General features: G+C 49.1%; 1 protein-coding gene across 3 annotated transcripts in view; it reads right to left on the bottom strand.

Moving 5' to 3' along the window:
* CCNJL (cyclin J like) overlaps window positions 1-16,480 on the bottom strand; it is a 56,664-nt gene extending 40,184 nt beyond the window's left edge. Inside the window, exons 1-2 of one of the 3 annotated variants that reach the window (XM_046001003.1) lie at window positions 16,362-16,480; window positions 15,472-15,586 (exon numbers count right to left, since the gene is read on the bottom strand). In XM_046001003.1, coding sequence (XP_045856959.1) covers window positions 15,472-15,537 — 66 coding nt within the window. In that variant the 5' untranslated portion in view covers window positions 15,538-15,586; window positions 16,362-16,480. Of the gene's footprint in view, window positions 1-15,471; window positions 15,592-15,981; window positions 16,313-16,361 lie in introns of those variants that run through there. The other 2 variants (XM_046001002.1, XM_046001004.1) reach the window with 2 other exon arrangements.
* Window positions 16,481-16,738: the final 258 nt, after the last annotated feature.

Below are 16,738 nucleotides of genomic sequence, written 5' to 3'. Positions count from 1 at the left end.
CACCCTGCAGGTTAGTGGCAAAGCCTGGACTAGGACATCAGAGGAACTGGCCGGGGACCTGGTATGTGATGCTGCGTTGAGTGTGACCACCACTTCATAACTGGCCCAAGATGCAGCGCGGGGTTGAGCTGCCCTCCCACACCAGCCACCGAGGGAAAACCACGCTGGTCTCCTCTGTGCTTCCTGCCATGCTCGTCTCAGTGCTGCCAACTGCTGCCTCCCTAGGGAGGCTGGGCCTCTAGGCATGGGGCCAGCTGGTTGGGAAACAGCTTGAGGGATCGTGTCTGCCTGAGAACAAAGAGTAGCAAGACATGAAGAAACACCATGTGTAACCAAGGTGACCAACAGGAAGTGGAGACTTGCAAATTGAAAGGGAAAAAGAAACGGGAGGGGGGTAGGTTGGCTCTTCAGAGGCCTCATTAGCACACACCACTGACCTAGGAGGCCCTGCAAGGCCTGAGGCTCACCTTCCCTCCCCCATCCACCCCAATTGCTTCATAAAGCCCTAGGAGGTATTTTCGGTAAAGAACCAACATCTCTGCGAGAAAACCATTTCAACACTCTCGAGAGGGTGGCTTGCGGCACATGGAGCCCACAATGCCAGTGACATTCCCTCCTGCTGACCCCTGGCCTGTAGCGTACCTCCAGCAGACAGAAAGGTCACCACAAGCCACCACATGGATCACTGGCCCCCTGAACTCAGGAGAGGGCAGCTCCAGACACACCTTATTCCCAGAAGCCAGAGCCTCTGCCCTCCAGAGCACATTCGGTAACAGGCCCCGCGACAGTGGCTGGGTATCCAGCCGCGGCCAAACACAGGTGCCTCTCCACAGTCCCTCTCCCACTCTGCTCCCCCCGGAAGACCTCCCAATGCCTCCACAGACAACACTCACGGCCTTTTATAAAATGTCCCCCAAGTTCTTCACTTCGGCAGCTTCCTGATAGGACATCCCTCACACCTTCTCAACTGGGGGTGCCCCTCATTCTCCCACACCCTCCTTTATCTAGGTGCATGGGTGGTTCTCTGTAACAGGTCCAACCCTGGATCTGTCTTCCCTCCTGGGTCCCCATTCCTAAGTGGTGGCCTCAACAGCATGTCACTTCCAGGTCCCTTCCTCAATTTCCAGATTCCCTCTGATGGATCCTCCCACACCCTGACCCAACCACGCAGTCCAAAACAAGTCAGGAGGGTAAGCATGACCACGATCCCTGAGTCTCTCCAGGTGGGACTCCATTCCCCTGCTGATCTACTGTACAGGGTTTCTGCCACTGTGGTCAGCTGATCACAGGCACTGGACTCTTCTGAGAATTCACAGAAAAATGAAGGCTTCCCCCTGTACTGAGTTAGATAACGTCTCCCCAAAATCCCTATTTACCCACAACCTCAGAATGTGGCCTCATAACCAATGACTAGTATCCTCATGAGAACAGAAAATGGAGACACACAGACATACAGAGGAAAGACTAGGCAGAGATGGATGCAGGAGGAAAACCAGGTGAAGACGGAGACCAAGAATGGACAAACGCAGCTACAAGCCAAGGAGCATCAAGAGGCAAGAAAGGATCCTCCCCGAGAACCCCTGGTAGGAGCACAACCCTGCAGACACCTTGACTTTGAACTTCTAGCCTCCAGAACTGTGAGACAATAAAATTCTACTGCTTTCCACCACCCAGCCTGAGGCAGCCCTAGTGGTCTAGTGCATTCCCCATTTCCAGACTTACCACCGTTTCAGACTTCCCGGGGACACAGCTGGACGCCCACCTGGGCTCTACATGCGCTTCGCGTGAGCCTGATGCTTGACTACAAGCTCCATGAAGGTAGAGAACAAGGCCGTGTTCACCACTTCTATTCCCCAGGAGATGGCACCGCTTGGCATGTGGTCAGCTTTTAAACAATGTATGTTGAATCCAAGAATGAACGCAAGGTAGGCAGAGGGAGAAGCAGGCTTTCTGCTGAGCAGGGAGCCCGATGTGGGACTTGACCCCAGGACCCTGGGATCATGACCTGAGCTGAAGGCAGACGCTTATTCTACTGAGCCACCCAGGCGTCCCAACTGGTCTTTTTTTAAAGCGACATTAATAATCAATGAGATAATAACGAGAGAATGTGCATCAAGCATTTAACAGCATCTGGCCTATCATAGGCACTCAAAACACATCAACTCCCTTAACTAAATGAAGTCTTTAAAGAGGAAACCGAAATTAGCACATGCTAGGAGGAGCTTTCTTTTCTTTCTTTCTTTTTTTTTTTTTTAAAGATTTTATTTATTTATTTGACAGACAGAGATCACAAGTAGGCAGAGAGGCAGGCAGAGAGAGAGAGAGAGAGGAGGAAGCAGGCTCCCTGCCGAGCAGAGAGAGCCAGATGTGGGGCTCCATCCCAGGACCTTGAGATCATGACCCGAGCCAAAGGCAGAGGCTTTAACCCACTGAGCCACCCAGGCACCCCCATAGGAGGAGCTTTCCAAGAACCATGTTCACTGTGAAAAAAGCCAATTGGGCTCAGCAATGGAAAAATACTTTGTTCCAACTAGTAAGAAACTTGAAACCCTTCCCTCCTTTTGTTAACTGGTCCCTTGATTTTCCTAAAACTCTCAAGTCTTCCTGCTTCCTGCCCCAGCTCAGATGCCATTTCTTTGGATCATCACCAACAATGAAGACACAGGTCTCCAAGGCCAAGGCCATTTCCCAGTGATCTAGCACTCCCCTCCTCCTAGCACTCCGAGCACTCATGGGATACATATGCACATCTGGGAGCCCCCCCTCCCCAGAGCCAAAGCTTCTGGTCTCTCTCCCTCCCCTCCCCTACTCACTAGACTGCCCTTCGACCAGGTCACCAAGTGGCCATCACACATTGCCCTGGGCTCTGGGAGATGAACTTCCTCCACACCTCCCTCCGCCTAGCAAGCTTCTGCTTAATTCTTTGAACCCAGCCCAAACTGCACCTCCTCTTTGAAGCTTTTCACACATCTCTAGGCAACAAGGTGTCACCATCTGTACAGCCGTTAACAAGGTGAGCTCTGGAGCCAGGCTGCGTGCCTTCCAATCCCAGCTCTGCCATCTTCTTAGCTGTATGGCCTTGGGTAAGTCATTTAACTATCTACACTTAAGGATGTCTCAGCTGTAAAAAGGGGATAATTACAGTACATACTAGAGGGGACAGCTGAGGACTTGGGTTGTGGAAGGGAATATTTGTCAAGCAAGCACCCATAAATGCACAGTAATGTGGACTATCGTTACATTACTGTTGGGGGTCCCCAGGACATGGCTGAGTCTATACTACCCTGGCAGAGCCCCCCACAGGTCTACAGGTTGTATTTGGGGCTCAGGAAATGTTGAATAAAGAGGCTGTCTGCCAATGAAGTCACAGAGATGGCCCAAGGAAATCAGCCAGAATTCTGCCTTCCCCAGAATCATGGTCTAGAAAGGTTACCTGTGGCCCCTAGGCTTTCTCCCTTCTCACCAGAGTGCTAAAATCCCTTCTTCCCCAAATAGGCCTCCAGGGAGGTTCCTGACACCTAGTGGCCTGACAAAAACACCCCCCAGAAACCACTTCACAGCCAATCCCATGCAAAATGAACCCTGAAGAGTTAAGGGATAATGGAGTATGATGCCTGCGACTTGGTTCTTTTTTTTTTTTTTTAAGATTTTATTTATTTATTTGACAGAGAGAGAGATCACAAGTAGACAGAGAGAGAGAGAGAGAGAAAGAGAGAAGCAAGCTCCCTGCTGAGCAGAGAGCCCAACTTGGGCCTCGATCCCAGGACCCTGAAATCATGACCTGAGCCGAAGGCAGAGGCTTTAACCCAGAGCCACCCAGGCACCCCATGCAACTCGGTTCTAGAAGAAAAAATGAATAAAGATGGAAGGAGAGAAGGGTAAGGCGAACATGTTAAAATGTTCACAATTTTTGTACCATGCTGGCAACTCTTCTGTAAGTCTGATATTATTTCAAAACAGAAAGGGAGCTCCAAAGGGGACACTAACAAGAGATATCAACTCAGAGCCAAGGGCTTTAGGCCACTAACCCCCACATTCTTACATCGCTTGAGGGGAAGTTCATGTTACACCATCGCTGACTTCAAGGCTGGCTGCCTTCTCCTGCCATCCTAAGTCGGACTCCGGACAGCATGTCGCATGGTTTTAAAGTCCCAGCTCTCCCACTTCAGAGGGAAACCTGGCTGAGCATTTAAGTTCTCAGAGGCCCCTTCTCTACCAGCAGGATGGAGTTACTGGGAACTGAAGAGACACAGCCTCAGCCTGCCCTCACAAGCCTGCCCTTTATGGGGGGAAGCCAGTTCTAAATCAAATATTCCCCTTAAGAACTGTGTAATTACAAACCATGCTGAGCGATGAAGGAATAACATGGGGTGGTCTGAGAACATAACAAGAGGCCCAGGCCCAACCTTGTCTGGGAGTCAGGGAAGGCTTCTCTGAGGAAGTGCTGTTTGAGCTAACAGTTTGACAGCAAGCAGGCTACAGCATACTAAAATCCCACAGGAGTAGGAAAGTATAGGAAACAAACTGTGAACCGAGAACTCAAGCTAAATGATACCATGAAGAAGTAACAAGCCAAATCAAAGGTAGGGGATGTTTATCAGAACAAATGACCTGGCTTCTCCAAAAGTCAACATTATAGGAAAAAAAAATGTTTTTAAGGGACTTGGGCAGGGAGACCATCAGCAAATAAAAAACTTATGAGTAATTAAAAAAAAAAAGAGTTCTTTATTTATTGGTGGGGGGCCGAGGGAGAGGGAATCCCAAGTAGACCCACCACTGAATGCAGAGCCCAATGCGGGGCTTGATCCCACGACCCCAAGATCATGACCTGAGCTGAAATCAAGAGTCGGACGCTCAACAGACTGAGCCACCCCGGCACCCCAAGAGTAATTTTTTTAAGAAATGTAATATGTGGACCTTACCTGGATAATGTTTTGAATAAACCAATGATAAAAGCCATTTTTGAGACCCGTGGAGAAGGTAAATATGGACCGGACAATAATAGATTATCAGTGAACTGTCGTTGATTTTGTTAGGTGTGATAATGGCATGGTTGCTATATTAAAAAAAAAGTCTGGGGGCGCCTGGGTGGCTCAGTGGCTTGGCCCTCTGCCTTCAACTCAGGTCATGGTCTCAGGGTCCTGGGATCGAGCCCCACATCGGGATCTCTGCTTAGCAGGGAGCCTGCTTCCCCCTCTCTCTGTCTGCCTCTCTGCCTACTTGTGATTTCTCTGACAAGTAAATAAATATTTAAAAAAAAAAAAAAGTCTGTTACCAGATATGTATGGGTAAACTGACATGCTGTCTGGGGAACAGATGAAACAGTACTAAGCTTGGTGGAGGGTACATGGGGATTCACTTTACTATGTTCTCTACTTTTGTGTATCTTTAAAAACCTCTATCATAAAAAATTAAAACAGAGGGACACTCCAGAGTCAGACATGCTCTGAGTTCTCTGGATTTTCACAAGGATCAGAAAAACCAGCAGTCATTATGTGCCAAGCTGTCTTCCAGCACGTCACATCTGATGGGGCCCCCATATTTTAGTGTATTAGACAATCACATTAAAACCAATTCCTTTCTGATGGGCAGTTAGGGTCTTTCCAACTTTTTCTTACAGTCACTGAATCTAGTTCCTGATGCTTTTTTTTTTTTTAAAGAATTTATTTATTTATTTGACAGCAAGAGAGAGAGAGAGAGAGAGATCACAAGTAGGCAGAGAGGCAGGCAGAGAGAAGCAGGCTCCCTGCTCAGCAGAGAGCCTGACGCGCGACTCGATCCCAGGACCCTGAGATCATGACCTGAGCCCAAGGCAGCGGTTTAACCCACTGAGCCACCCAGGTGCCCCCTGATGCTTCTCTTTTAATAACCCCCCCCCCATCCTTGTTGCCTCAGCCCACCCACCCAAGTCACTGCATGGTCATTTCTGGACTGAGTAGCTCGTGGTACCAGTGTGGAAGTCTCTATCCCAAAGAATGCCCAGCCTCTGGCTCTGCCTGCTCCTGTGACCTCCAAGAAAGCCAATCCTCAGGACAATGCAAATTTGGCCTCAAGAAAGATTCAGTTTCTAAGGAAGTGCCCCCTGGGGGTCAGTGGCACCACACACGGAGGGGGCTAAGAAGGAGCATGGGGAGTTTTCCAGCCACAGTAGGAGATGACCTCAATAGCCCTCACCCAGACTGACACGTGTCCCAGGCTGGTTCCCTGCTGCAGACAGGGCTCCCCAGGTCCTGGGAGTATCCATTCAGAGATTCCTTCCCACTCCCCTCCAGCCTCCAGAGCTTTTTCCACCCTGGGTTCCCAATCCTTTCAAACACAGCCAGGAGACACCCTCTGACCTATCCAAAGGGCACTGATTTTTTTTTTTTTTTTTTTTTTTTTAATAAAAGCCAATACCTAGGTCTCACAAAGCTGCTGGGAAGCAGGCACTCTCTCATACCATTGGTGGAAGTGCAAACAGACACAATCTTTCAGGAATGTATTAACTGGTGATGTGCAAAGTTCTTAACATTTTACCCTGTCACCAACAATTTCATTTTAGGAATTTATTCCCAAGACCATATCCACAGACAGACTAGGATCACCACCACGGTGCAATTTATAATCAAATGGTACGCTAGGAGTGCCTCAAACAAAGACTTGTTGTGTTATACACATAAACAAATGGAGTATTACTCAGCAAGAAAAAAATAAACTCCTAACAGACACAGCAACAGGGATGAATCTCAGACACATTATGCAAAATAGAAAAAGGCAGACAGGAAAGAGTCCATGCAGGTAACTACATTTACATGAAACTCCAGGAAAGACAAATACGGTCCACAAACAGCAGACCACTGCCTGGGACTGGGAGCAGGATGGAGAGTGACTGACTGAGAAGGAGCACAGCAGAGCTTTCCCGGTTGATGGCAATGCCTGTATCTTTTGGTAATGTTCTGCATCTTTTTTTTTTTTTTTAAAGATTTTACTTGTTTATTTGACAGAGAGAGAGATCACAAGTAGGCAGAGAGGCAGGCAGAGAGAGAAAGGAGGAAGCAGGCTCCCCACTGAGCAGAGAGCCCGATGCAGGGCTCGATCCCAGAACCCTGAGATCATGACCTGAGCCAAAGGCACAGGCTTAACCCACTGAGCCACCCAGGTACCCCTTTAAGGATTTTCTTTTCAAGTTTATTTATTTAAACAATCTTTATAGCCAATGTGAGGCTCGAACTCATGACCCAGAGATCAAGAACCACATGCTCTACCAACTCAGCTAGCTAGGTGCTCTGGCACTGTTCTGTATCTTGAATATGGTGGTAGTTACATGACTGCATACATTTACCCAAACTCACCATGCACTGTAAAGTGAATGCACTCTTAAGATCTGTACATCTTATTACAGACTGTAACTCAGTTTTAACTCAAAATGAGTAATAATTCCACCTAAATATCCAAAAAGGAGATGAGCCAACCAAATCCCGGTGTATCCGCACAATAAAACACGATGCATGACATCGTAGAAAAATAGTTAATGACATAAAAAAGTTATTTAATGTATACAGTTAAGAAAGAAAAAAATTAAGTTCTAGAAATATAATATACAATGGTTTATTTTTAAAGATTTTACTTATTTATTTGAAAGAGAGAGAGAGAAATCATGAGCAGGGGAGAGGGACAGAGGGAGAAGCAGGCTCCCCTCTGAGCAGGGAGCCAGATGGAGGGCTCGATCCCAGGACCCTGGGATCATGACCTGAGCGAAGGCAGATGTTTAATTGACTGAGCCACCCGGGCACCCCTACAGTGGCATTTTGTAAGATAAAATATATATGTTTAGATAAAAAATGACCAAAAAGAAATATCTCAGCCATTTATTCAATAAAAATTTATTAGTATCTACTATATAACTGAGCAGAAAAGACAGAAAAAAAAATTCTTCCTCATCATGGAGATTCTGTTCACTGATTTCACAGATAATATTTGAATTATTACAAAATATACATTAAAAAATCAAATGGTACAAGAAAGTGTAAATTTCACTACACTTGTGTTAGAAAACACACACACACGTCTTCTTGTTTATGCAGAGAGTAACTCTGGAAGGATTCACAAGAAGCTGGGATCAGTGGTACCTTTTATTTTATTTTTTTAAGCTTTTATTTATTTATTTGACAGACAGAGATCACAAGCAGGCAGAGAGAGAGAGAGGAGGAAGCAGGCTCCCTGCCGAGCAGAGAGCCCGATGCGGGGCTTGATCCCAGGACCCTGGGATCATGACCTGAGCCGAAGGCAGAGGCTTTAAACCCACTGAGCCACCTAGGCGCCCCTCAGGGGCATCGGAACAGGGTAGAAGGAAGCCTATTCACTATCTACCCCCTTTTCTTTTTTCAAGATTTTATTTGAGAGAGGGAGTGTGTGTGTGTGAGAGAGAGTGAGATAGAGAGCATGAGGAGGGAGAGGGGAGAGAGAGAGAAGAGCAGACTCCCTGCTGAGCAGGGAGGAAGGTTTTTTGTTCCATGTTCCATGTTAATTTTTGTTACCATGTTCTCATATTACTTATTCTAAATAAGCACAATCACTTGTTTCTTTTTTTTTTTTCTTTTTTCTTTTTTTCCAATAACCAGGAATTGGGCGCAGAAGAATGATACAGAAAAGTGGGCATGATATACTGTGAAATGAACAGTGTTTAGAGACAAGCTTTTTCCCGCTTTTACTAAAAAAAACAAAACACAGAAAACAAAATAAAATGTACAATGATGACATCCACACAAAGGAAGAGAAGAACCTAACCCAAAGTTTCAGCAGAGATTACCTCCAAGTGCTGGGACTGGAGGAGGAATCTGACTTTCTTCTGCTTGCTTGTATTTGTTTTTGCAGTCTCCTAAACAAGCAAGCAAAAAAACCCCACCCCACTGTGTGTGTGTGTGTGTGTACATGGTTTAATAACTTTAAAAAAACAAAAAGAGAGAAAACTGCAGACCCACAGTGTCCCCTCTCTGCCAGGTGCTCAGATAGACGAGAGAATCATTGGCTGCGCTCGCTTTACCCAAGGGGGTGTGTGGTTTAGGAAGACAAAGAACAAGTCAAGGACGGAGGCATAGGGCCAGCTCAAAGCCTTAAATGTCCTCCCTCACTTGGCACAGGCTTCCCCAGTCAGCTGGGGTACCTGCCAACCCCTGCCCCACCCCAAAATCCAGAGGCCCCAAAGGCTGACCGAGTACACCCATACCCATGTATTCTCTCTGGGACACCTGGGAGGCAGGTGGGGCAGGGATCACACCATCCTGACGGGCAGGCGAAAGAAAGGCTCCAAAATAATGTGCTTCTTCCACAGCTAAGGTGCAGTGAGCCCAAGCCTCAGGTGAGTGTTGTGGGCCCACTGAGCACGCCATTTCCCAATCCATCTTCCATCCCCTCTATACAACTGGACGGGGGGAGTGGCAGGGGAGGGGGGGGCAGCCCAATCACCCTTGTCAACAGTGCTGCAGGAAAGTCTGCTTATACTAAAAGCCTCACCTTGCCCTCCAGGAAGGGGCCCTAAGGGCCAACAGCTTAGGATCCCCCTTGAAGACCACAATCCTAGGCAGCCCTGTCAGTAGGTAAGGGTTTATCCACAACAGCCAATGGGGCCTGACAGGCTTAAATGACACATTTCTGGAACTAAGCTGGGCAGACACATCTTGTGGCCAGTGTCAAGAGCCTTGTCGTTTTTGGTAGATCCAGTCTGGGCTCCTGATTTGGGAAGAACTCACCCCTGGGTGTGCAGAAGCCCCAAAGGAGGGGAGGGGAATAGAAAAGCCAATGAGGGCGTGACCCAGTCAAACTGGGAGCAGGGACTTAGATCAACACTTTCTATGAAAAGTCAAACGTTGGCCTTGCAATGGGGAAGTTTAAGGCATTTAGGGAGAAGAGTGAGTGGGAAAAAAAAAAAAAAAACCACGGACATTGGAAGAGATACATTAAAGGATGTGAAACTTTGGAAGCCACTAGAAAATGATGTGGCTTTAACCCAGTGGCAGAGAAGCTGGGGGGAGATTCTCCCACCTCTAGCTGTCAGAGTTCAGGTCAGAGAAGCCCTGGAGGTGTCCCTCCCCTGCCCTGACAAGTCAGAACACCATCATGTCCACCCCAGGGAAACAGCAGAGGCCAAACTGCTTCAAGGTGAGAAGTGTCACCCACAGGTGAGGTGCCAGGACCAAATAAGGAAGGCCCCGGCCGGGCAATCAGCCCTTCCAAGGCCCAGAGCAAGGCCAGAGCTCGGGACTGCCAGCTCTCAGCATGGTTGAAAGAAAACCCAACATGGAGAGTCATCGTCACACCGACTGAAACCCAAAGCCTACGGTGCCATGGACGGCAGAGCCTGGATGGTCTCGTGCCACGGATTTCCAATCTTTGTTAAAATGCATGATTTTGCAAGTGAATTTATGTACGAGCTCTGATACAATGATCTGTTTGCTCTCAACAATTACTCACACCCTCTGAGTCTGGTGGTAGTTTCCCATCTGTAAAACAAGGTCAATGCCAGCTAGGAGTCAATGCTTGGGGAGCAGAGCGCGCTCGGCACACTGCCGGAAACAGTGAGTGCTCAACAGACAGTAGCCACCAACATTATCATCACTAAACATCATTTTTGTTGATGGTGTACAGGAAGAGCTTTGTATAAATTCAGTTACAGATCAGTAAAAACGTCCTCTATCAGTCTACTGGCTCACGAAACGTGTCTCCAACAGGTAAAGTTCTCGAAGTATACAATGAGGCAAGCTTTAGGAAGTAGGCTGATTGCGGGTCTGGGGCAGGCCAAGAAGACCAAGATATCACATGACCCCGACCCTAGGAGGTGAACAGGATGGAGGGAGCCTCTGGCACACAGGTTCCCCAGGGTCCTGAAGATAAAGCTATGAGATCATGCCAGGTAGGGCTTGTCCACATGGCTTTGGGAGGGTGGGGGTCTTAAATTTTAAACTTAAGGTGGGTTCCTCTTTTTGGGGAAAAAAGAAAAGGTGGCTCTCAGGTTTTTTTTTGTTTTTGTTTTTTTAATATTTTATTTGAGAGAGTAAGCAAGAGCGAGAAACCACAAGCAGGGGAGAGCAGTCAGCTCCCTGCCGGGCAGGGAACCCGATATGAGGCTTGATCCCAGGACCCCGGGATCATGACCTGAGCCAAAGGCAGATGCTTAACTGACTGAGCCACTCAGGCGCCCCAGATTGTAATGGGCTCTCAGCTTTAATCTGAATACTCATGGGGATATACACCTGGTTACAGGGAAACATCACCAACAGCCTCACTGTCACCACTGGCCTGGTGCGGATCTGTTCCCCACCTCCTGCTCACTGAAGTTCAAGGGCACAGGTGTTACAAGAAAGAAACCTGACCACCACCAGCACTCCCACCCCTGTACCGGCTGGCAGCCCAACCCCCAGCAGGAAGTAGCTGGAGAAAGGGGTTCTAGGTCGGTTCCAGCAAAAGCAATAGGGCCAGGAAGGATGATGAAGGGAGCAATTTAAGGCTGAGCATGGGAATAAAGTAGCCGGAGAGGGAGACATTTCTCCAGAGGGATGTGGGCGGGAGGAGGGTTCCATTCTCCCCCACACGGTCAGGATGCTTTAGGCTAACTGCTTAGATTTTGCTGATGATGTCTAGCTGCTGGGTCCCAAGGACGTGACTTTTGGCAAACTGATGACTTTCCCAGACCCAACCCCCTGCCACCCAAAAGCCCAATGGGATGATGATGCCTTTCTTAATAAGGATTACCTGTCACACTTGTGAAGCCTTCCGAGGGTGGTCACAAACCCCAAGCCTTACTCTGACCACACACTATGTGAAAGTGACGGTCCGTTTCACATTCAGCTTCACATTTAACAATCACTAAGTGGAAAGGCACAATGCCCATCATGTGACGTATCTCCCAAGTTCTCAGGTCCTCACTCACTCCTAACATTCCTAAAAAAATATCCCAAAGGAGGGGCACCTGGGTGGCTCAGTCGTTAAGCGTCTGCCTTCAGCTCAGGTCATGGTCCCAGCGTCCTGGGATCGAGCCCCACATCAGGCTGCTTGCTCGGCAGGAAACTTGCTTCTCCCTCTCTCTTGCGTTCCCTCTCTTGCTCTGCCTGTCTCTCTGACAAATAAATAAATAAAATCTTAAAAAAAAAAAAAAATCCCAAAGGAGATTCATTCTTCTTGCCACTCTGCTCAGATCAGGGAGACGCTATTCTGGATACTGACACCTGGCACTGAACCAGACAGACACAGGCCAATTCCTGCAGAACATACATTCTAGTGTAGGGGAGAAGATAATAACAGAAAATAAATCCAGATACTGGCAAATACCATAAAGGAAAGAAGACAGGATGATCTGATGGAGAGACACAAAGAACAGTAAAAGAGGAATACAGACTTCAAGTACAGGGAACAGCCAGTGCAAGGGCCTGGAGATGCCAAATAAGCTTGACTCATTCAAGGAAGAGAAAGGTCAGTATGGGAAGGAGTGGGAGACAAGGTCGGAGAGCGGGCCAGGGCCCAACTGTGTCAGGTACTACAAGCAGAGGTCACTGTGAGTGCAATGGGATGATACTGGAGGTCTTTCAGCAGGGAACCGACACGATCTAAGTTCTGGTAGGAGTGGGGAGAATGGACAATGGCGGCCAGGTTCCAAGTTTTGAGAAGTTAAACAAGTGGCTCAGAGTCTGGCCATGGTAACCAGTTCGCATCCAACACCACAGTTCATTTCCACAGTGTCACATTTCACACACGATAGTACAATGCTATTCCAGAATCGCACATCTGACGAAGTGGGGCTCCCATTATCTCTGTGATCAGCCTTGCCTCCTATATCAGTCAAGGAGCAGATCCACTCCTGGTTCAATGACTGACAATTCAACAGCACACGAAGAAACGTGCTCTGTGTTCACCCCGCAACATGTGACAAACGAGGGTCGACTAAGTGCCAGACACTTGCAAAGTTGTCCTACAGCGTTGGAAATGTATTACTGGGATAGATGCCTACCAAAAAATTACTCTGGGGAAAATTAAAAGCCCTCATTCCTTAAGAAAGGTGAGGCTGGTGTGGGTTCCCCCTAGTCCTCACTTTTCTCTGCAAACTCTCCATAAAGCCCAATTGTCTCGAGGGGCGTCTGTTTCTTTGAACAGAGAGAAGAAATAAAGGAGAAAAATAGTTAATATATTGGGGAGGCAGGACACTATAGCCAAAGGAACGTGGGATTTTTCCTTAAAAGACCCCGGGCATCAACCCCTGGGTGAGGTTTCTATTTCTAACCTGTAAAATCTGGACATCCGTGTCCTCCCTGAGGTGGGTAGCCCGTAAGAAATTACCACAGCACCGAGGTGTGGCTGAGGCACAATTCACAGGGGACTGTCTGCCCCTGCTCCTCTGAGTAGTTGGAAGGCACGTATAAAAGTGGATGATTCTCAGGTAACTGGACTAGTTCAGTTTATGCTGCTCGCAGAAAGCCTTCCTGCATCAGAGACAAATCAGGGACAGTCATTGCTCCCAAGACCTGAGCAGAACTGACTACACTCAAGCCTATGAGTAACAAGGAAGCCTAGTTTCCATGGCAGTTCTCACTACTTCACTTAGCCATCAGCTCCAGGAAAGAACCAAGACTAGACTGCCTGGTATACCAACGGCTATCCCTGCTTTTTACCTGACCACCAAGACCTGGATTCCTTCTCCAGGTGACCAGAATGGGCTGTACCCCGGCCACTCTACTCTCCCAGAAGAGGACCAAAGGAAGCAGGAAAAAACTACAGCCTGGGGAACCAATGTCAGACAGAGGTAGATTAATAGATACAGGAAAAAAATTAATAATAATAATAATGGAAAACAGCCACTCCCCCCTTGAGGGGAAAAACCCTCAAAAGCTGGTGACTTTTTTTTTTTTTAAGATTTTATTTATTTGACAGAGAGATCACAACCAGGCAGAGAGGCAGGCAGAGAGAGGAGGGGAAGCAGGCTCCCTGCTGAGCAGAGAACCCAAGGTGAGGCTCAATCCCAGGACCCTGAGATCATGACCTGAGCCGAAGGCAGAGGCTTAACCCACTGAGCCACCCAGGCGCCCCAACAGCTGGTGACTTTTTAAGCAGAACTTCATAGACAATGGATACAAATGCACTGGTTGTGGGACCTGTCTGTGTAGGGACCCAGATACCCCACAAGGAAGACCTCTCCCTCCCTATGTTGGGCTGAATAGTATCTACCCATGTCCCCAAATTCATGTACACCTACAATCTCTGTAGGTGGTCCTATTTGGAAAGAGGGTCTTTTCAGACATAATTAGTTAAGATGAGGTCTTACTGGATTAAAGTAGACCCTATTCCAATGAGTGGTGTTCTTATAAGGAGAGAAAACAGACAAGACACAGAGACAGAACGCCCTGTGACAACCAACTCATTGGAATGACGCATCTGCAAGCCAAGGAACTCTAAGGATTAGGATGGCCCTACCAACACCTTGATTTTGGATTTCTAGACTCCAGAATTGTGAGAGAACACATTTCCGTTGTTTTAAGTTCCCTAGAAAACCAATACACGAGGGGCACCTGCGTGGCTCAGGTCATGATCTCAGGGTCCTAGGAACCAGTCCCACATCAGGTTCCCTGTTCACTGGGGAGTCACCTTTTCCCTCTCCCCCCTGCTCATGCGTGTGCTCTCTGTCAAATAAATAAATAAAATCTTAAAAAAGAAAGAAAGAAAGAAAACCAATACACTTCTCTATTACACACCTGTTTCCCAAACCACCCTTCCCAGTCTCAGCCCAGAAGCAGGAGACAAGACACACAGGCCATGCCGCCAACCTTGGAAGTTCCACCTTTTCCGTGCCCATCAGCACTTCTCCCTTTAAGGTGAGGGGAGTGAGTGTAGGGATCACATTTCAGCTGCCCCCAGAGGCAAACTGGCAGGGGGAGGGGAATGTTTGTTTCTCCCCACATCCTCCCAGTTTTGCAACCTCTCATTTAGACCAGTGTTTCTTAAATTTTATTCAGTCCCATCCCAGAGATTTTTTTTTGAGGGGGTCCTAACTATATATACCATGTACTTTCATTTACCTATCATTTCTTTACATCGAGTCACAACTTTTTCTACGTTAAACTGCTACATCGTTACAATCAATGGGAATCATTATCGTCTACCCTATGCAGAACTTGCTAGATATACATTTTTAAATTTCACATTAAAATAAATACACAATCATTTTTTAAAAACGTACTGTTTAAAATTACCTCAGCTGTCAATACTACGGGAAACGCAGCTTTAAAGAGTTTAGTGACTACCTCCGTTGAGCCGTCGGGGTTCCTAGTAAGACCAGTTAAAGCTCTCCCAATCTCTAATGTCTCCCCCCACGACACTCCGGGAGAAGGGGAAGGGCAGGACGAAGGCAAGGCACCGGGAGTTTGAGCACCTACGCGGGATGACGTGAGGACATCGAATCGAGACCCCATTAAATGCCCAGCCCCACGACCGCGGCGGGGAGGAACTGACCTTCTCGCGCAGAGTGCAGTGAACGTCCGAGGCGACGCGCCCTTCCCACCACGGCTCATCCATCATCGGGTTTGCAGCGCAGCGATCCGACGCTACCGGGCCCTGAGGGCGCACCCTGCGTGGACACGGCAACTGGAGCAGCCGCAGCACGCCCCCCTCCCGGCTCCGACCCACGGCACCCCTACCCTCGCTCGTCCCCCGCTAGAGCCGGAACGGGCGCCCATTCCTGCCCCGCTCGGCGGAGCTGGTGGTCGCCTCCGGTCCCGGCAAGGGTACGGTGTCCCTCTGCCCTCTGCTCAGGGGAGCCAGAGCGACCTGGAGCTGTGCAACAACTTGCAGAATTTTTATCTTCCTTTTTGCAAAAGTCGCAGAGAAAGTTGTCGGCTCCGGTAGGTCGCCCGAGGCTGGGGCTCCGGCAGCGGCCACCGGCTCGCCGTCCCCCACTCCTCCCTCGCCGCCCAGCCTTTGTCCTGCTCCCACATCCTGCCCTAGAGCCGGGGCGAAACTCACGCATCCCTCTTCGGCCGTGGGGGGCTGCGGGCGCCAGGCCCCTATCGGGGCCGAGCCAGCGGTGCCCTCGGGTGCCTGCACGCGTCAGGGCGGACGAACCCGGCGCTCCACGCTCTCCGCCGCCGCTTCCGCAGCCCCGCTCGCCCCCGCCGCCGCCGCGCCCCTGTGTGCGCTCGGGTCCCGCCGCGGCTCGCAGCCTCCCGGCCGCCGGGGGCCTCCCTCCCTCGCTGGGGGAATTGGGGGCCGGGCGTCGCGCATGCGCCGCCGGCCCGCACCCCCGCGGGGCGGGGGGCTGGGAATTGGAGTCTTTTCTTTCGCCAGGGCTGGCTCCGCTTCCTGCCCGCCCTCCTCCCCCGCCTGGGTGGAAAGCTTCCTCTCACCTTCGCGGAGTCTCCGGGTGGCCTCCCGGGCGCCTCGTGGGCTTGCACGCGGAGCGCAGGGACGGCAGTGCCACCTGCGCGCACCACGCGTGAAACGTGCGGGCAGGATGCCCCCAGAAAGTTCTGTCTCCCGCGTGCTCCGCTGTAGCCAGTCTTACGTAGGTTTCACCTGTTTTTTTTCTTTTTTCTTTTTTTTTTTTTTTTAAACTTGTCCTGCTATCGGGAGGTAGATTTCCAAACGGAAAGCTCGAGAAAAGCCACTCTTGGTTATCCACGAGTCCTTAATTCTAAAGGAGGATCAGTATACCAACTGGTACATCATGCTCCTGCAGAGTGTAGATCTCCTCTTACGTTGAAGGAAAACCTGTCTTTTGGAA

This window comes from Meles meles, chromosome 3 (genome assembly GCF_922984935.1).
Source record: "Meles meles chromosome 3, mMelMel3.1 paternal haplotype, whole genome shotgun sequence".
In the NCBI taxonomy this organism is placed as follows: Eukaryota; Metazoa; Chordata; class Mammalia; order Carnivora; family Mustelidae; genus Meles; species Meles meles.
The sequence above is the reverse complement of the archived record's forward strand: the minus strand, read 5'-3'. Positions and strand labels throughout refer to the sequence as shown.